At 41.4% G+C, this 20,679-nt stretch overlaps 2 protein-coding genes and 2 long non-coding RNA genes across 6 annotated transcripts in view; 2 read left to right on the top strand and 2 right to left on the bottom strand.

The window, feature by feature from the left end:
- kif13ba (kinesin family member 13Ba) overlaps nt 1-8,628 on the top strand; it is a 31,948-nt gene extending 23,320 nt beyond the window's left edge. Inside the window, exons 23-37 of one of the 2 annotated variants that reach the window (XM_019866566.1) lie at nt 20-152; nt 243-398; nt 647-746; nt 823-949; nt 1,178-1,233; nt 1,354-1,478; nt 1,559-1,834; nt 1,934-2,077; nt 2,702-2,779; nt 3,515-3,565; nt 3,743-3,911; nt 4,714-4,844; nt 5,552-5,611; nt 6,476-6,896; nt 7,637-8,628. In XM_019866566.1, coding sequence (XP_019722125.1) covers nt 20-152; nt 243-398; nt 647-746; nt 823-949; nt 1,178-1,233; nt 1,354-1,478; nt 1,559-1,834; nt 1,934-2,077; nt 2,702-2,779; nt 3,515-3,565; nt 3,743-3,911; nt 4,714-4,844; nt 5,552-5,611; nt 6,476-6,896; nt 7,637-7,821 — 2,212 coding nt within the window. In that variant the 3' untranslated portion in view covers nt 7,822-8,628. Of the gene's footprint in view, nt 1-19; nt 153-242; nt 399-646; nt 747-822; nt 950-1,177; nt 1,234-1,353; nt 1,479-1,558; nt 1,835-1,933; nt 2,078-2,701; nt 2,780-3,514; nt 3,566-3,742; nt 3,912-4,713; nt 4,845-5,548; nt 5,612-6,475; nt 6,897-7,636 lie in introns of both variants that reach the window. The other variant, XM_019866565.1, reaches the window with a different exon arrangement.
- Nucleotides 8,629-12,765: 4,137 nt separating this feature from the next.
- On the top strand, nt 12,766-12,989 carry LOC109513892 (uncharacterized). The gene is made up of 2 exons (XR_002167883.1): nt 12,766-12,848; nt 12,893-12,989. It is a non-coding gene; the product is annotated as an uncharacterized LOC109513892 (long non-coding RNA).
- Nucleotides 12,990-14,530: 1,541 nt separating this feature from the next.
- LOC109513883 (homeobox-containing protein 1-like) lies at nt 14,531-19,856 on the bottom strand. Of its 2 annotated transcripts, none has more exons than XM_019866582.1 (9): nt 19,637-19,856; nt 17,901-18,302; nt 17,721-17,806; nt 17,529-17,639; nt 17,031-17,190; nt 16,485-16,567; nt 16,305-16,400; nt 16,118-16,206; nt 14,531-15,617 (listed from the first exon to the last, which is right to left on the bottom strand). In XM_019866582.1, the coding sequence occupies exons 2-9, from the start codon at nt 18,299-18,301 to the stop codon at nt 15,384-15,386; spliced, it is 1,260 nt and encodes a 419-aa protein (XP_019722141.1). In that variant the 5' UTR covers nt 18,302; nt 19,637-19,856; the 3' UTR covers nt 14,531-15,383. The 2 variants fall into 2 exon arrangements, with proteins under 2 accessions (XP_019722141.1, XP_019722142.1); XM_019866583.1 differs by having other exon boundaries at nt 16,118-16,203.
- A 403-nt stretch (nt 19,857-20,259) lies between these two features.
- LOC109513897 (uncharacterized) lies at nt 20,260-20,652 on the bottom strand. The gene is made up of 2 exons (XR_002167888.1): nt 20,552-20,652; nt 20,260-20,476 (listed from the first exon to the last, which is right to left on the bottom strand). It is a non-coding gene; the product is annotated as an uncharacterized LOC109513897 (long non-coding RNA).
- Nucleotides 20,653-20,679: the final 27 nt, after the last annotated feature.

Genomic DNA, 20,679 nt, shown 5'->3' with positions numbered 1-20,679 from the left:
GCTTGTTTTTGCCCCGCAGGTGGAGTGAGGTAATGCGGCGGCTGGAACTCTGGATTCAAATCCTCGAGATTAATGAGAATGGAGACTTTGTCCCGGTTGAAGTCATTCCCGCCCGAGACGTCAACACCGGCGGAATCTTTCAGCTTCGACAAGTACAGATGACGCCCCGCCTCCCCAGTTGTGACCCTATAGAAGCAGTCCCAAAGTGATCTCATCTTGACCTGGCTTCCTATTCCCGCCAGGGTCAGGCAAGGAGAATCCAAGTGGATGTGCGCTCCGTTCAGGACTCGGGTACCATGCCACTCATATCGGAGATCGTGCTGGCTGTGTCGGTGGGCTGCGTGGAGATCACAAGCACCATCGGTGGCCCTGAGGGAGATGAGATGGACAGTTATCAGGTGGAAAACAATGATAGGGACCCAGCCATGCTTCAAAAAGCGAGTCGTTGCCACTGCCCCTAGAATTGTTTCGAATTGCTAATATTCATTATTCAAACCATAAATACAGTATACCACAAACTATGCTCCGAAAATGAAGAAGTGAATTGGCTAATTGTGAGCCAGGAATATGCGGGGGATTATTTTACTCTCTCTTTTGCTTCAAGTCGTGTTGTGAAGTTCAATTTAACATCCATTTTCTCACTCAGGAGAGAGACCTGGAACGTTTGCGACGTCAGTGGTTGGCGGCGCTCACCAAGAGGCAGGAGTACTTGGACCAGCACTTGCAGAGTTTGGTCAGCAAAGCAGGTCGGCCACAGCCACACGCAAGACTCGACTGTTACATGTGTGTATTTGATGTGTTAATCATTGTGTCTGTGTGTAGAAAAAACAGAGGACGACATAGAGAGGGAGGCTCAGCTGCTGGAATGGCGCTTGACCCTAACAGAAGAGCGGAATGCCGTCATGGTCCCCTCTGCAGGCAGTGGTATTCCTGGAGCACCTGCGGAATGGTATGCTTTTGATTTTTACCATCCCTGAAAAAGTCAACGATTTCCATCGAAGTCCGGCAATATTTTTTGAAGTAGGCTGATTACAGGGCTTGTTCAATGACACACTCAATAAATGCCAAACCTTTTTTGTCGAAGTCATTCAAGTGTGCCAAAGTCAACGTTTTCGAAAAGACAATGAGCTCATAAATGCTGATGTTTTTGTTAATGGACTAGTGTGTTTGTCCACAGGGTTCCACTTCCAGGCATGGAGACTCACATTCCAGTCCTCTTCCTCAACCTCAAACGTATGTTGTGTTTACTCTGTATACATGCGCGCCAAGAGTGTTTTTTTTTTCATTTGTAATGCATTTATTTGAAAAAGTAATGTTGGATGATAAATGTGAAATTATATTTGTGGCATCCAGCTGACGACCTGAGCTCCCAGGACCAATTCGAGGTTCCAGACGCGGGAGGCTGGGACGCCACGCTGAGCGGCGAAGACGAGGACGACTTCTTTGACCTGCAGATCGTCAAACACTATGATGGCGAGGTAAAGAAGACGAGAAAGGAATGTATCCTGACTAATTTCCATCTGAGTCCGCCCTTCATTGCGCTTTGTCTGGCTTCCAGGTGAAGGCGGAGGCGTCGTGGGACTCCACCGTCCACGAGTGTCCGCAGCTGAGCCGTGGGGGAGCTTGGCCTGACAGCCGGGTGTACCTCACCGTGCGCGTGGTGGTGCAGCTCAGCCACCCCGCCGACATGCAGCTGGTGCTGAGGAAGAGGATCTGCGTCAATGTCAATCCCGGGCGCCAGGGCTTCGCCCACAATTTCCTCAGGAGGATGTCCACGCGCAGCACCATCCAGGGATGCGGTGTCACCTTTGAGGTGGTCTCCAACATCCCAGGGGTAAGTGCGTGTGCATGTGTGCCTGTGATAGCTAATGCAGTAGAGCACGCTCTGGGTTTTCTGGGAAAAGCATGAAATGCAATTTGTACCACTCATCAGGATGCTCCTGGCTCGGAGGACAGGGAGATGCTGGCTCGTCTCGCCGCCAGCAGCGAGTCGGCCGACGACGAAGCCGCCATCGAGAAGTACCTGCGCAGCGTCCTCAGTCTCGAAAACATCCTCACCCTGGATCGACTCAGACAGGTACACACTGGACCTACCGAATTTTTCGGACTCTATGTCACTCGAAAGTAGAAGTTGTACCAGTCAAAAAAATGCATCATGAAGAAGGAAAAAATATAAGTCACACTTGAATATACTATATTTTTGAGGGAAATTTACTGGCACCAAGTATGGTGGATCTCCGGCAATCTCTCTAATTATCTTGACAGCAGCAAATGAGTTCTGGTTGGATTTGAAACAAAGTTTTTCTTTTTAGCTTAAAATGGCTTACCTTCACTTGAATCCCTCGCGGTTGACATCTTTGTGGCATTCTATCTTCCAAGGTTACAAACGGTGCACAGTGAACTAGTTTGCTTCCAAGAAGGCATTCTCAGTTAGCCTCCTACTTAGTGTTTTTCATTTGATTTTGTTGTTGTTGTTGTTATCGTTTAATTCACAGCGCAGTGTTTTTCATACAAATGGTTACTGTACTTGTGACTTTAATATTGCTTTAGCATACTGTATATTAATGAACAGAACTTAACTCCCTGTATCAGACTCAATAACAGATTCACCATAATGCCCAACAGGAAAGGTAAAAAAAAAAATACAATTGATGTATTCAAATCAGATGTAATCGGACACTTATGGGTTTGTGTTTTTAAGGAGGTGGCAGTGAAGGAGCAGCTCGCTGCAAGAGGAAGAAGCAACCGGCGCAGTCTCAGTTCTCCGTCTGTTAACAGGGTATAACCACCACACTGATGTCTGCGTCACGTGAATAAGTAATGTACGCTCAATGAAGCGCCATGAGAACACCAATTTTAAACCATTCCTCTTGGAAACCGCGCAAGACAGGATGTCGGGCAGTCCCAAAACCACAACATGCAACATCAGCACTTTCACTTTATGAAGGAAGCAGTTTTTGTTCATTTATAAGTTCTTCCCTTTTTTTGTAATTCATTGTTCATAGTTTAACAAAAAGTAAGTTATTTTACAATAAAAATGATGTCAGAGCAGTTACTGTGTTATGAGGATAACTATACAGTTATGAAGTTTTTACAAGACTATTTGAGAAAATGACATTCATTTTGACAATAGTTGTTGAACTTATGAGGACAAAAGAAAAATGGCAGATTTTCTTGTATTGTATAATAAATGAGAAAAAAGCCCAAATATTTATAAAAATGTAGAGGGGGAAAAGGTTTCCAAGAAAAGTTACATTTTTATGAGAAAACTTATTTCGCTTTCCAAGTCAAAGAATGTTTTAAATTTACAAGAATATGTGGACACTTGCTCGATCCAGCAAGTCTGTCCCACCCAAAGTCACAATCTGCAACATCAGCACTTTCATTACATAAGAAGTGAGTGTCCTAGGAAAGTTTTTTTTTTTTTCCAGTAAAAAGTGAGTGCCAACTAGGAAGAAAACTAGAACAATATTTTAAATATTGCTATTCACTTCATGCTCTTGTCCATCCATAGTTGTCTGGAAGCAGACAAGACTTGTCCACCACCTGCTTGCTTGAGGACAAGGTAGTACACACACACACACACACACACACACACCACGGAGGACTCGTGAAGTACACTTGTACAATCTAAATAATGTTGTCAAAGTGTTTGATGCTTCCCAACGTTCTGACAGGAGGAAAGTGAATTCCCGTGTTTGATGATGTCACCTTGTTGCGTGCACGCACGTTTGGTGTTCAGGGTCGCTGGGAGAGCCAACAAGACATCTTCATGCCATCTGCGTACCATCGCACGCTCCCCCGTCCGGCCTCGTCTCCCTCCACCTACTACCCCGCGCCGTCGCAGCAACCGCCGCCACCGCCCTCCTCGGCCGCCGTCACCTCGCAACACAACCAGGAGCCAGAGCAAGGTAAACCGCCGTGGCTGAGCCACCTTCGCAACTTCGTTGTTCTCTGTCTTCATCTTCCTCTGCTGTTGCTGCTTCTGCTGATGATGAGCTGATGCTTTTTGATTTAATTTTTTTACAAAATGAAGCCCCTAATTATCCTGACCAATGGCACATCGTCTTCTTTTTCTAAATAAAAATTTTCTGAATATCAAAACATCTATTCTCACCATCATCAACTATCCTTTGGTTTGGCCTTCTTTTTTTCACCTCTCACCTTTGTTCAGCTTCCTTTTTCAATTGTTGCTTTTCTCCTCCTTTTTCTCACTTTCACCTTTTTAAAATCTTTCTTTTAACTTATTTTCTGCTCACCTGTTATCCTTCCACTCTTTGTATTCACCTACTTTTCTCACTTTCCTTTTCCCTCTCACCATCTTCCCCTCTTGTCACCTTTTTTTCTTCTCACCTTTTTGTTGACTTTTCATCTTTTTTCTCTCCCCCCTTGTCCTCCAACAACCCTTATTGAGGCTGCTCATTCTCCAATCTTTCGTAAATGTCAACAAAAACAATGACATGTCTCACATTATCATGGCTCAGATTCTGAATTGCTTCCTTTCATTAGTGTTGGATTTTATTTTGTGCTGTTGAATGAGGATGTTGCTTTTCACCAATCATGTTTAATCCGCAATCAATTATTTGATTGATCGCGGTGCATTTTTTTTTCCAGTCTTATTGCCATCAACTTCTCTGCTAATCTTTCCCACCTCCTGTGCCTCCTCGATTCCTTGCCTCCTTCCTCTTCCTACTTCTCCGCCTCCCCTCTCAGGTCGTTCAGGACTTGCTGCCTCTTATCTTTCAGTGAAGGCGTTGGTTCCGCAGATGCCCAAACTACTCAAGTCTTTGTTTCCGGCACGCGACGACAAGAAGGATCTGAGGCCGTCGCCGCACGGCCAGCAGGTGGGCAAAGATGGCCTCCGCGCTCTCTCTCAATCTCGCCAAGACCAGTGGTTCTCAAAACTTTTGTCGGCGAGCTGGAGCTTAATGTTCTGCAGAATTATTTGAAATTGTTGGGTTTTTTTTTTGTTTGTTTTTTTGTTTTTGTAATAGTTTTTAAAAAACAGGGTATTCCTACATACGTAAACCACTCTACCTTAATTTTTTATTCCAATTAAAAGAACAGATATGATGAAAACTATTTTATTCTCGCAAGATTGCTCATTTTTATCTCAGCAAAAAACTTATTGAAACAGTGCAATACTTTTACTCTAAAAGCAATTTGTTTTTGTCACCTTTTGACCTTTTTCTTGAAAATAGGCCACTTTTCAATTCCTCTGGCATTTAGGGGTGCAGTATAAGGGTCAGAGTCTGAATGGCAAAAATTGATAATGGCAAAGCACTATTTTATTTTATGGCTCGTCGAAATGAAGGTTCTCGAGTCACTTCATTGTAGTTCCTCCGCACTCTAATGTCATAAGATGGTGCCAAAACTCTGCCTTCATTTCAGACAAGGCTTTGGTCTGAGCAGAAAAACGGCAAGAAGGAGAGATTTTTAGTCAAAAATGGAGCAGAAGTTGTACTTAAAAAAAAAAAAAACTAGGCCCTGCCTCATTCAGCCAATGTGACTTTTTTGTTTGTTTGTTTCGTTTGTGTTGTCCATCCAGCAGCACTTGCCGCGCATCATGTCACCACCAGCTGGTGATGACAGCAGAGTCAAGATGGACATGGTGAGGATGCACGACTTGCTGCCACCTTTTGTTGTCTAATTTTGCCTATTATACTCAAACTCAGTTAGTTTGCGTTGATCTTTTTTTTCTTCTTCTTCAATGTAATAGGCAAGCATGTGAACCTTACAGCTCCTGCTTTAGCATAAGCAACTCCCTTTTTTTATTCTATGAGAAGAGTTTAACATTACTGGGAGAATAAAAAAAAAATAAGAGTTTAACATTACAGGGAGAATAAAAAAAATAAGGTGCAAAACAATTAAAATTGAGTTCATATTTCTTGGACATTTAAAGAAAAACGAATCATTGTACTGTAATATTAATATAAACTAAATACATTTTAATATTACAAACAAAAGGATGTAGACTTGAGACTAAAGTCCGAAAATTGTGTTGTGAATTAATGAGGTCAGTCATAAAATTATGAATCATGATGTTTTTATTTACGTTCGAGCATTGAGTAAATTGTCATACAATGATTACAAAACAAATGTTAATGTCTAAGATTCTAAATTCTAGCCTTGTTTTACTATGACACCCAAAAATATATCTCTAATTATGTCACAAAATTGAGTTTACATTTACAAAATATATTTTGAAAAGTAATATGAGGAAAAAGGTTAATCTGCACTGATTAACTTGTTTACCAATGAGAGATTGTACAAATGTTTGGGGGAAAAAAATTAATCCAAAAAGATCTTTCATGATGAAAAACGATAATTCATTAAAATTCATGAAATTGAGACCAAAAAAAAGGTCTGGTCCAAAGTAAATGTACAGGAGTATGAAAAGACATTTGCGAGAAAAAGGTGTCCATTGCGAATCTGACGCTGGTTTTGTCTGGTCCGCCCCGGCGGTCGTCGCTAGGCCGCCCCCGTCCCACGAGCGCCGGCCAAAGAGCGGCGGTCCGACCCGGCCGACGCCCCTCCTCTTCCCGTGCATGACCCGCATGACAGCGCCCCCCTCAGCCCGCTCAGCCAATCGTCCAGCGGCTACTTCTCGGCCAGCGTTTCCACGGCAACCCTGTCCGACGTCCTGCAACCTTCCTCCTCGTCGTCCTCCTCCTCCCTCCTCCTGGACGCCGCGCACGCCGCCAATCACGACGGCGTGACCGCACGCCACTTCCTCTCTGAACAGAAGCCGCTCGACGACTCGGCCGTGCCAGACTGGCTGACGGACGGTGCCCACGTGGCGGTCGGGAGCAGCAAGGCGGGCACCGTGCGCTATGTGGGGGCCACGCACTTTGCTGAAGGCGTGTGGGTGGGCGTGGAGCTGGACTCCCCCGCAGGTGAGCTTAACCGGTGGAATCACGACAGCAAATTAAAATTCTGGTCAGAAAATGACAGGACTCAAGCCATGAAGTCATCAACTGAAAAGTTGGACATTTCCGACAATCAAAATATGGAAAAAAGAAAAATCCTTTGCTAATTATACAAAAATAATTGAGATTTATGTTCTAAAATTACCAGAGAAGAAAGCTGTAAGGCAAGAAGAAAAAATAAATGATCAAGATTTTGAGAAATTAGTTCACAATTTATGGGAATAAATCATGTAATTGTGAAAAATTACCGAAATCAATGTCCCAAAATTACAATATCAGAGCTAAATGTAAAGTTCAATTCCTTCCTATTTACATTTACACTTGTTTGTGTTCTCATTTGCACCCACAGCTTATTGCTCGCAGCTCTTCATGTTGTCGTCATACTGGCGTGAGAACTACTTCCTGCTTCTGTGTCTAAGATTCATGGGAAATGTAGTCTTACTAGCCATATACGCTAATTTACAAAAATGATGTCCTAAAAGTACAAGACAAAATGTAGCCAAAGACAATTACTCAGTCATCAAATTGCGATTTATTATTTATTCATTTTTTTAACTTTACGAAAATGATTCCAGGAGAAAAATAGTCCATTTCTAAAAGTTTTATAAGACAAGAATGAAATTGTAAAGTAGGAAAACAAAATGTGAATTTGTGTGGAGCTAGACTCAAGCTATGCTTAAGCTAAATTCCCTGCCCCTCCATTTCAGGTAAACATGACGGCTGCGTGGGCGGCCACCGCTACTTCCGATGCCGGCCTGCGCACGGCATTCTTGTTCGGCCGGAGCGCCTGAGCTGCCGCGACGTCCGGCACGGTGCCCCGGAGTTCCCTGCCGCCGACGCCGCCCGCGTTCCTGTCCTCAGAGGAGACAACCGCAAGTCCTGGAGCAGCTGAGAGCAGCGACCCAGAGACACCATCTCGGAGCTCCTCGGACGGAGGAAAGCTGAAATCTCCTCTTGGGCTGCGTTATCGCCTGGAGAAGATAAGAGCTTTTCATTTGGCAATTTAACCATTTTGGTGTCTCTACTCACATTGCCTCTCGCTGTTTCTCGGCCTGAATTGGAGGCCGTCTCAGGGACCGCAGAGGGCAGGAGCGAGTGAGCGGGCGGGCGGGCACATTTTTTTGCCGTTGTGTGCAATAAGTCAGCTTTTTGGCTCCTTGTTGACGTCAAGAATGATGCACGGGGCCCTTCATGTTGGTTGAGTAAGTGCATCTTATTTTGAAAAGACTTATTTAGTGGGGGGACAACTTCTTGTCTTTGCTGTTGTTGTGGAGAGAAAAAAAAAAAGCAAGATGGCGTGCACCTCTTAGTGTACATTCCAGAGATATCATAGGAGATGGCCGATCCGCCACTTAGCCAAGCCCTTGCCGTGTATACTTTTAACGAAAGTTATTTTTATTTTATTTTATTTTATTTTTTTGTCCGTGTTGACACGTCACTGTGGCAGATCAGGAAATTGTTCAAATGACGTTAATACACACACAAATAGAAAGTCTGGAGTCTGTGTTGGTGCAGAGGAGAATTATTAGGGCCACACTGAGAATCAAAGATGCAAACAACTCAACATTGGCATTTTAAAGAATCAAAACATTATAAGCCAAGTCACAAAAAGTCGTACAATTTTGTTTTTTGGGGGGGGGGGGGCGTTTTGACTTTGTTACAATGTGCACTCTTGAAAACATACTGGGTTGTTTTTGAACGCAAAGAAAACGGGGAATGGCCGACAACTTTTGGGGTTCTTCATTGAACCCAAAATGTTGGGTCAAATGAATAACCCAAAAATGATCTTATAAAAAAAAAAAAACGAATTTTGGAGGTTTCAAACAAAACCCAATTTTTGGGGTTGTGACCCAACTGTTTATAGAGTGTATGTTTAGGACAATGGCATGTAACTGACAAGAAATGTTAGACTTAAAGAAAGAAAGCAAATGAAGAAGTAAGATTCGAACAAAACTTCTTGTAAATCTACAAAAAGGAGCTTATAAAAGTATGGGGAAAAAATACATTTTTGATAACCATACATGCAGAAAGGCAACGGTCTCAAATAAGAACAACAACAAAAAAACTTGCAAATATAAGAAAACATTTTTGTGACAATAAAGTAATACATTGAAAAGAACGTTTCTATGTAATTTTACAGAAATTAAGTTTAAAAATTCAAAAAACAAAATATATACTGTGAAAAAAAATCTTTAAAAATTGCTCTTCATTTGTGAGAAGAAAGTCATCAACGTTACATGGGAATTTACGACATGACCATTTCTTTCTTCTGATGTTACAACATAATTCTTGTCTGACTATATTTGCTGCGAAGTGTGGCCCTAATAATAATAATACTAAGAAAATGAATCATAATAATGATCATCCTTTTTAGCGAGCGAGTTGTTTGCGTTTCATGAGGCATATCATGTTTAGTTTATTTCTGTCGAAACGTACACGCATGCCTCGGTGGCACAAACATTTAATGAAGCCTTCTTTCACTGTCATTTTAAAAAAATATATATTTTTAAATTGCACAAATGATTTCCTTGAATAATTGCTGCTAATAACACTCCAGAATAACTCCCACCTCGTTGTCGCCGACCCTCGCGTCCCACTCGTTTTGTTTTCTTTCAAATCAAGGATGAAATGTGGCACTTTGTCACGTGACTTTTGCAAAGAGGAAGACAGAATGGTGATGCATGAATTGCAACCGGGAAAACAAAATACACTATAAATTCTACATGGATCGTCATAATAGTACAAGAAGAAAAAGTTGGAATTGTAGTACAAAAATATACTTATTCTGAGAAAATAAATATAACCTCATGAGGAAAAAGTTCTACATTTATGCAATTAGTCATATTGCAAGGGGAAAAAAATGCAACATTTTGCAAAATGTTAATTTTAGGAGGAAAAAAAAGTTTACAAGTTTGGGCGCAATTTTTTTTTTTTTAATTATTACGCTCAAAATAGTTTTTTTTTTTAAACTACAGAGTACAATTTTAATCTTACCGTTTCCTTTTTTATGTTTATAAGCTGGTGCAATCATGAGAGAAAAGGTAATGTTGCTAATGAAAGTGTTCATCCGAGGTGATATTGGGTTGGTTGTGAGTGCAGGTGTCTGGTGGTTTGGTCGGAAGTCGTTTTATCAGATTAGGTCTTGAAGGAAATGAGGAAATAAATATGTGCGTTTGCACGTGCATGTTAGGTCTTGGAAAGGAGGAAAAAAATAACATGGACCAAAGCAGGAAGAAAAATCACATTGGAAATCATCGGCATCATTGTCATCATCAGAATTTGAAGCCAAGTCTTTCTTTTCCACCATGGGTGGGAAACATATGGCCTGTGCTCCCAATGAACAACAAAGAAAACTGTTAGAAAGAAGAAAGAACTGTTTGAAAAAGCCCTAAAACGTTGACATGCTTTTACATACAAGAATGAAGTCAGACCTTTCGCATATCACAAAAAAAAAAGAAAATGTCAAAATGAAGGGCGAGCACGAGAGAAAGATTTGAATTCATGACAATAACTACTTTAATCATTAAGTAATTCTACCACAAATTTATTCAGGGGAAAATAAATCACGAATTAAAATAGCAAATTTTCAACCCCCCCAAAAAAGTCGTAATTTAATGAGAAAAGATGGAAATACACAAAATAAAATTAATCTTATGAGAGTCCAAATATTACAAGAAAAAAGTCGTACATTAGTCACCATTTTCCTAGAAAACAAGTTTTGTTTTGAGAAAGTGTTGAAAAAAATGAACCCATGTCAAAAAGAAAAAAAAGTCACTTAAGACTTTTTTTCACAGCCCTGCAAGAAATTAGACAGAATTCAGAGTAGAGTCATCCAAAAACAAAATACCACACAAAAAAGGTCAAGTTGCAACATTTTGAGAAAATACCACAAATTTTCAAGAAACAAAAATCACAATTATGAGAATAATTTTAGAAGAATATGACAAAAGATTGTTGTTTTTCTATGTATTTTTCAGGACAGTTGTAATTGTTTTTTTAAAGCATTCTAACATTGTCATTATTTTATGATAAAATTGCAATTTTGTGAGAAACAAAGTTACACACTTCCGAATATTGCTAATTAAGCAAAAAAAGGTGTAATTTAAAGTTGTAAAAGAAAAAAAATCTTTGACAATTTTTCTAGTCTGCAGAAAAATATCCCGACCAAGAAAATGCTCATGGAGTCTCTGCCGCCTCTCATGTCAACATTTGCACAAGTGTTTTTCTATGCGGGAGTTCTCCCCCCCCCCCCCCCCGCCCCCTTCATGCATACTTTCAAGACAATATTGCTGACTTTTAACTTGTCACATTTCACTTTGTGACATCATCATATTTGACAGCAGATGCCTCAACAAAACGTTGGTGGCCATTCCTTGAACCAGTGCATGTGCTGCCCACCTTCAATGTGGTGTCATCTGACTTTGCAGGAGATGCTGTTGTGGAGCTCATATAGTGGGGGAGACTAAAATTAACGGTTTACTTGTATTTATTTTATTTAAGTGTTGTTGTGTTGTCAACATAAGCGCAAATAAGCAATACAATCTTTGTTTTTCTGTTGTTACTAAGGGATGAATACGATTTCACATTAATACCGCAGCATCTCACAAACATTTCATATCAACCTGACAAAAGATTAGCAATCAAGTTCTTGCTTTTGTGTGTGCGTGCGTGGAGGTCAAGGAGAAAAGACTGTTGAGCACAGATGTTTTTTTTGTTTTGTTTTGATTGCCTATTAATTTAATTGTTTTCTGTCAGTATGCTGCAATCCAAAGAGAGAACGTGTATTATATGAAAAAGAAACATCTATCATGTTTTTTTATTTGTATCATTTGAACAGTAATCTGATAAGAAAATAAAGAAAAGTGAAAGATCAATGAGTACTTTTTCGTTGTTAATTAAATACCGAACATCAAATATTAATGTACTTGTCATATGAATGTTTGAAACATATTTATTGTATGTACTTATTAAAGGATTACAATTATTTGATCAATTTTATGATTTATTCAAAGTAATACAACTACCCCTGTATCCAAATTCACAGGCCAAAGTTTCTGCCGAATGACATCACTTCCGGCGCGACTCGACCACACGTGGTGTTATAATTCACATAACCTATCCAAATTCATGAGGAGCCTTGGAAGGCATCAAATGACGCAGTCTCTTAATTGTCTTTCTAGAATTTGGAAATCAGGTGCGGCCAAGTTACACCGGAATAGACACGATGTGGCCGAACATGCGGACTTCGGAGGATGCGGACTTTGAATTTCACCGTCGACTGAAAATTACATCACAAGTAACGACCATGCGCGAACCATTATTTTGAAAACTGTGGAATACATTTAAAAAAACTATGAATAGTAAAGATATGCATGATGTCGTGAGGGATAGACAAAACACCAAATGTCATCTGGTCAACTGTGATCAGCTTTAATTGCCTTGTAAATAGTAAAAAACAAACAAAAAAAAAAAACAGTAAAAATTGAACAAATCAAAGTTATGCAACTGATGGCAAAAAAGGCAGTATATTTAGTCGTGTGGCGTTTTCTACACATTTGAGCATCCGTACAAGGCACTCCATCTTAAAACAAGTAATGCGATGAAAAAACACATTTGGCTCCGTATTGCCTTTGACTTGGCCTTATTTTCATATTCGCGTTCTTTGTCTTAAAGATTTTCTGAAAGCAAGTAAAAGTCCATTGATTCAGTCGATTGCATTTTACAGTCACGTTTCCTCTTCATCATTCAGATTTTACAGCAATAAACAAAAACAAAATGAGCTACAGTTAAGAATGAGCTACATTTCCCTTTGAAAGGATGCCAGGCGAAGAACAGGGCCGTGCACACGGGTGGGTCCGTGGGGTGGGCGACTTACAAAAAAAAAGATGAGTTAGGTGGTGTGTTCAAGAAAACTGGGAAGTCAGATATTTCAGACCAGAAAATCATTAGGGGGAGGGGCGGAGGTTTTGTGGGAAATACGCCTTTTCAAAAGACGATCAAAACAACCATCAAGGGATTCTCTTAATTTGACATAATTTTGAAAAGTGAAATTTGAAACAATCTTGGGTTACTTTTTCAACATATGATTCCAAAATATATTTCGAGGACAGGTGTCAAATTCAAGTCCATGCGGCCAGATCTGACCAAACGCATAATTTTACGTGGCCCACAAAAGGAAATGATGTGCATGACTTCCTGTTTCCTGCTAAATACCAAAATTGCAACTTTTCTTCATTTTGAAAACTGTTAAGACAAAATAAATGTCATATGTGAGCAGGTTTTACTTGACTCAGGTTTCAAACCTATTCATCTCTATGTTGTGTGTGTACATATAAAATATGAGGTGGGCATACATTCTTTTGGGTTCACAGTCATAAGGGCCCTGGAAAGGAAACCATAACTACGATCTTGCCAGGAACAAAAATGAGTTTGATACCCCGGGGTTAGGGTTTCAAAGTAGGGTTAAGGTTTCAGAATATGCTTTTAAAATAGTGTTAGGGTTTAGTCAGCTTCAAAATGGGTTCAGGTTTCAAAGTAGTGTTAGGGTTTCAAAGCAAGCTTATAAAGTGCATTGAAGGTTTAAAAAATAGGGCTACGGTTTCAAAGCATGGGATGTTGCGTCACCCTGGCCACTTCACTGAAAAACTTCAGACTATGCCACTGTTCTAAAAATGTTCTTCTCATGGATGTCAGTTGCCCCCTCCAAGCCCCCCATTTCCATTTTACTGCACCATGGATTCGGCACTTGATATTTCTGACGTCCCCCCTTTGTTGAACGCACCACCCTCGGACCTAATGAGTGTCCACTGGGATGAAAAACAAGTTGAGGTATTTGCGGTAGTGTGTCAGGAATTTGCACGTTGCAGAGCCATCGTGGACGTCGTCTTCACGGCAACAACACAGACAACAAAAGGCACTTGAACACAAATTCTTAGCGGATTGTTGAAACGATTCCACTGTGAATGATTGCAATTGGTAAAAACATTGAAACCTGTCAACAAAAGAGAGGAAGAGTGAAATCGGGCTTGATCAAACATCTACAATGACTCCATGTCATTTCTTTTTTTTTTTTGCGACACATTTGACGGCATATTTTCAGCTGCGGTCTCAGTGTGCCCTCGTTTAGCTGCTACACGTGAATGTGGATTGAAAAAAAAAAAAAGCACCTTTATCAACAAAGAAATGACACTTGGTGTTTAAAACACATCGTAAGGCAGAAAATCCAACTGAAAAGAAGGGACGTTTTGGAGTGACTCCACACATTTGATGTGTCGAAATAAAAACATCCGTTTGAAAAGCAAAGACTTTGGCTTCTGTCAATGGAAGCTACTTTTCGTTCCTGGAAATGGAAACACGTTTTTGTAGAACTTAAAAATTGCACCCTCACAGTTTATATTATGTAGGATATATCTATATGTATACATGTACAGTACATAGAGGAATATGTATTTTTTCTCATGTGACATAACAGCGCATCGTTACGGTTATGGACGCAAGCTGGATGGCCGCCATGGGTTTGATTGGCCGAATGAGGTTTCGTTGTTGTGTTTTATGGATGCCACGCAGCTCTAAAATTGTTGATGTAACTTAGTTTATTTTAAAAAACTGTTTTCTTTCTTTGCACTCACAACTTTTGAATCATAACTGCCTCCCCAATTCACATTGGTTATCGTGACGCCCCTCGTCTAAACACACTTACTGGAATTGATCAGAACATTAATCAACATTTGACATAGCTTATCATTTCAACCGCTCTTGCTCTTGGAAAGCGTCACTCGCCGCCATTTTATTTGATGAAAAACACATTTTGAAGCCATCATTTGTAGTGATGGGAAAATGACGCTTCAAATTTGCTTCTTGAACCAGTTATTGTATTTTTTTTTTACTCCTCTTTATGGCACTCTGTCTTCAACATTGGCCCCAAAGTTCACTTGTCATTTGTTTAAAACCACTTAATTTAAACAAACAGTGCCCTCTCGTGGTGTAAAAAAATACAATAGGTTTTAAGCAAATTTGAAGCTTTATGATCCCTCCTAATAATTTATGAACAATTATAATGCTGGAGTGATGCTTATGTTGTGCAATTGAACAGCATGCATAACAGCATGTTTTTTTTTCAATTTGTATATCTTGACATCCATAATTTTTGTTATTTTGATCGTCAATTTTTCAGGTCACATGACACAATCTGTTTTTTATTTTTTTTTTGTTTGGTTTGGTTTTGCCATCTATGGCATGGAATTATTCTGCACTAAAATGCCATATTAGCCCCCAAAAAACCCAAAACGCTTGTGTATATGAATTTTTGAGGCTACACCGTTGAAATCACAGTGTGACAAGCGTCTCATCAGTCATCATGAACTCTCATCATAACGTTGGCTGACAGAAAGTGGTGGGAGGTAATCCGGGTTTTGCTCAAATATTTGCATACAAACACGATGACGTCACCTCCTTTCAGTCGTCTTCCACCACCTCTGTCTTGATGTGATCGGCCAAGGCGGAGGCCGCCCCGCCCGCTCCATCCGCAGCCCCCTTCTCCATACTCTGCTCATCCTGGAGGGACGAAGACGGCGACCACGACGGCCGACGCCCCGACGCCTGCGCGCGACCGTTCAGGGAGCAGCCCCGCGGCCCTGACGCACCCCCTCGGCTTAGGGCGGCCATCCAGCTGGGCAGCAACGTGGGAACCTGCCGTGGGAAATGACACCCTGGAGTTATTCGGCACTTCTTGAAAGGTCGGCAAGGAAAATAGATGACATTTTCAGAAAATGCATCATTTAAAAATAATCCAATATAATTAAAAAAATGAAATAAAACTTTTGACACTGGTTAACATTTTTTTTTACTAAATATTCTCAATCAGAGATGCAAGTAAACGTTTCTAGAAATTTTGGTTCCGAATCTGCCCTGACTTTTTTCCTCGAACACATCATCAATCATCATTCATAAATCGCGCTCCAAAGAGCAATCAAGGGCCCTCACAACCAACAATACTTTTAGGGACATTTCTGATTCAAATTTGCTCTTTACCAATGTAATAAATAACCTCCATTTCACACAATCAGGTATCAGAAGAACTTACCAAAAAAAAAAAAAAGACCCTCCAAATTGATTGGACATCTCGAAAAATGAAGCTGTCAAGAAAAAAAAAAGCAAGCATACAAGGTTCTTGTTGTTGTACACAGTACCTGCTCGTCGTTGGCGTCCGCCTCATCGCCATTGGACTGACCTCCAGGACTCTGGACATCGATGCTGTGGTTCTCCAAGATGGCAGCTTCTTCGAGAAACACACACACACACACACACACACTCCTCACAGCTTTTGAACATCCAAAAAAAAAATACTAAATGGCGGGTGACAGACAACGGCGTTACCAATGTTGGCGCGCCTCTTGATGTCCTTGCGGCGGTTGGCGAACCAGTTGTACACCTTCAGAGACGTCACCTTCTCAAAGTCCAGAAGCTTTTTCCCTGAACAACACACCCAGCAAGTGCTCACTTGTCATTTTTGGATGCCGAGGAGCAGGAGGACACCGGCTGAGAGATTGGACCCACCTGGTTTTTGAATGACGGCGTTGCAGGCCATGGAGATCTCCTCCCTCCTCGCCTCGTCAGGATATTGATTGTCACTGAAGTAGCTGCACGAGCGTACGCGCGCGCACGCAAACACACAAATACAAATCATCATTAAAGGTGTCCTGTCACTTAGCAGTGTAGCAATCTGTGTAAATGTTACCTCTCCATGACGGCCAAACACTCTTTCCTCCAAGTAAATCTGTTCCCCCGGCGCAGGCGAAAGCCCCCCGGGGCAGGCGTGAATGTGGGCGGGGCCTGCTGCCAGTCCATCACCACGTCCTCCAGAGTCAGTGGGGAGTTATGCATGGCCAGTGTGGCACCTTATTGGGGTGGGCACATTTTCACATTATTGTAGTTTTTTTTTTCCTCCAACAAATACACACACAAAAAATGGATGCACGGTGAGCCAGAGGTCAATTCCATGTTTTTTTTTTGGGGGGGGCGCGCGCACGCAAACACACAAATACAAATCATCATTAAAGGTGTCCTGTCACTTAGCAGTATAGCAATCTGTGTAAATGTTACCTCTCCATGACGGCCAAACACTCTTTCCTCCAAGTAAATCTGTTCCCCCGGCGCAGGCGAAAGCCCCCCGGGGCAGGCGTGAATGTGGGCGGGGCCTGCTGCCAGTCCATCACCACGTCCTCCAGAGTCAGTGGGGAGTTATGCATGGCCAGTGTGGCACCTTATGGGGCGGGCACATTTACACATTGTAGGTTTTTTTTCTCCAACAAATACACACAAAAAAATGGATGCACGGTAAGCCAGAGGTCAATTCCATGTTTTTTTTTTGTGGGGGGGGGGACAGATGAATAGACGGACAGCCCAATCGATGGACAAACAGATCGATAGAAACCGATGTGAATAAAAATTAAAGTGGGGAATCTATGGAGAGAGGAAGAATGTGAGAAGAGGGCCAAGACTTTTTCAAGGCACTCTCGACAGACAGAAATGACGAAGACACCGAGGTAGACAAACGGATAGGTAAGCACAGACAAGAGAGACGGACGGGTGTGCTCTGACCAGGGCTGCTCTTCTCCAGCTGATACCATCTGAAGAAGGCTCGTTTCTTCTGCTCGCTGAGGTCGGATCCTTGCTGCAGCAACCAGTGGGAAATGCGGCTCTGACTAATTCCTGCAAGAGGACCGAGACCGTTGAGCTGCCAAGTTAGAGGAAGAAGGAAGAAGGAAGAAGAGGAGTTTGGGCGACACGCACCCGTCACCTGTGCGACCACGGCCTGGGAGATGCGCCTGCTGGCCAGGAAGCACTTGATCTCCTCCTTCATGACGCCGCTGTCTCTCCTAAAACCACACACGCACTTTTTGTTGGTCCCGAACAGCCACAAAAACAGTCGCTATGGTTCACTGCAGCACATCCATTCCCCGTGTCTCCTACCTCATCAAGTCTTCCACTTTCTCATCCACATCTACGTCGTCATCGCCCGCCTCAAACCCGAAGCCCACCACCCCACCGCCCACCAGAGGAAATCTGGTCAGTGGCGACACCTTCCCGTTGGTCTGTGCTACCGTTGCCATGGCGACAGGCAAAGTGACATCAAAGCTAGTCGGCGATAGGCGGCTTTCGGAGAAGACTGTCTGAGTGGCCACAGTGGAAGACGAAGGCGGGGCGTAGGAAGAGGTTTGGTGGTTTGAGGTGTGCCTGTGGGGACGATCCAGGTGCTCCAAAGTGTCCAAGGCATGGAGGAGATCAGCCTGGCCGATGCCTGTCCTCCTGAGCCTCTGTAGGAGGTCGATCTGTTCGATGGTGAAGCGAGGCTCTTCACAATGCTGGAACATCCTACAAGACAACAGTGAAGTCCATTTAAAAGTATTTTTACATGTGTCTGGCCTCCATTTTATGATTGATTTCAAAGTTCCCAATTTGACTCATCTCCCTTATATTGTTATTATCATAATTATTATAAGTATGATAAAAATCTATTTAAAATAGTGATAAATCTGTCATAATGGTCTATTAAGAGTGAAAATGGAAAGACTCGTGAAAATGGGCATTAAAGTTAAGAAATGATTGAAAATTGTTAAAGATTTTGTGGAAAAAAAGTCAAGGAAATGGTGGATAAGTTTGTGACAATGCTAAAAATATGTGAGTGAAAAGGGGAAACACGGTGAAAGGGACACAAATTGTAAAAACAAATAAAAATAATGTAAATACAGTACTGATAATCTGTTTACTTTACATTAAAAGTTGTTCCTCTTCGTGTCTGGAAGGAGGGAAAAAGGCACTCAAGCGGCAAACTAATGTGAGTAGAGAAGGAAAAAATGTGATATATTTATATATATAATTTGTCTGTGTGTGTTTGTGTGTGTGCGCGCCAGTCATCAAATAAAGACTTGAAATGTTTTACTTTGAGGGTGGTGAACAAATAACACTCGTTTCACTTTTTGAAACAAATTATTGAAAAGAATAGAATGTTCCTTGATAGTCTACTTTTTCAGATCCAGCCACGTTTTGGGGTTGTTTGTTTTGCAGCAACTACTGGACACTGAACGAAAAAGAAAACAGCATAAACCACAGCAACATAGGTAAGGAACTTCTATTTTACAGGACATTGGGAGCCACTGCAGCTAATTGGAGACTGCGGCAACATCCAAAACTGAAGGTACAGCTAACGTTGGTGTATTGTTATTAATGTAAATATATTCTTTAACAAACTCCTCCCACGGATTTGTGTCAACAAATTTGAACAAGCAATAAACAAACAATGTCAGTTGGCTCAAATTGCCTGACAAGTTTCACCGCGCTGTGCTTGGAACTTTTCCATCCCACACCAAAGCCCATTGAAAAAAAACAGCCGATTTTGTCCTGCTTGGTACACTGTAAAACTAACCACCGGTAATTGTCTAAATCGGTTTTGTGGCTGACGAAGATGCCTAAATCGCCCAAATCACAGCGGCAAGACGGATTGCAAACGTGCCGAATCAAAGCGGAACTCTGACCTCAACGAGGGAGACTAAGATGTATAAATTTGGGGGATTGTATTTAAACATCTGGCGAAACATCGCAGGCCCGCCGGCCGTTTAAAGCGAGGTTCGACCACCAGCACCTCTCACGTATTGAAGGAAATCAAGCGGGCTAATGAAAGCATAACACAGCTGCGCCTCGCAACTTACCTTGCTTATTCCAGTAGACAGTCCTCCATAGATTATAGTTGTAACATGCGGTCTTATAGATTGCCTCAATGGAGCCTGGGCACTCGTATGATGTTAATTTTCCCCGAAAAAAACGTTTTCTCTGGGTTGTATTTGGGCTTCAGCCCACCGTCAGACGGATTCGCCTTTTGTCCGCGAGACGGGTGCCATGTTTGACACTGCGCCGCAAGGCACGATGGGAGTTGGTGTTTCAAAAGCAGGCGTTAGGATGTGTTATGACCGCGTTCAGTACAATATTTGGGGATTATATGAGAACACAAAAAGAGCCCCCGCAGCTGTGCGCAAAAAAAAATATTGTCTGTTTTAAAGTGCATTTAAAAGTTTGACATTTATAAAATACATATTTATGTAATTAAATATTCCAATATTTCTGATGATTCCTGACCTATTAATAAAAGGAAATATTGTATTAATTCATTCTTTATATCATATTATCTAAATATTTCCAGTTATATTTCATTTTAATGTAGTGCAAAATAACATTGAGAATGTAATATTTTTTTCACTTGCAATTGTTTAAGTTTACATTCCAATTATTTAATTTACTGGGTATTTATTTATGACTTGAAAGAATCACAACACAATGAAACTAGAAAATCTTTATTTAAAAAGAAAATGTACAGTAAGCGGCTTAAGAGGTAAATTTTCACTGCCAATGTTTCCCAGTCCAAAGACCTTAAATGCGCTGTGCTGGGCCATCTTTAATGTTTGACGTGACCACTTGATTGACAGGTGTCAGTGGATGGTTCACCACAGAGGCGCTCGGGCTAACATTCCCTTCCACGTGAGTGAGTCCACCACCTGTAACGGAGCAGGCAAAATTTTTTAGACACTTAACTGAATGAAGCGCCTCTCGTGAAATCAGTCTTCGCTTACCTGCATTCTCTTGTGAAGAAACATCAACTTCTGGTTCAGACATTCAATCTCCTGAGAGCACAGTGAAAAAGGAAAGTATGAACATATGATTAAAAAAAAAAAAAAAAAAAAAAAAACACACAAAAAAG

The sequence above is a fragment of the Hippocampus comes genome, unplaced genomic scaffold (assembly GCF_001891065.2).
Source record: "Hippocampus comes isolate QL1 unplaced genomic scaffold, H_comes_QL1_v1.1 scaffold82, whole genome shotgun sequence".
NCBI classification, from domain to species: domain Eukaryota; kingdom Metazoa; phylum Chordata; class Actinopteri; order Syngnathiformes; family Syngnathidae; genus Hippocampus; species Hippocampus comes.
The sequence above is the reverse complement of the archived record's forward strand: the minus strand, read 5'-3'. Positions and strand labels throughout refer to the sequence as shown.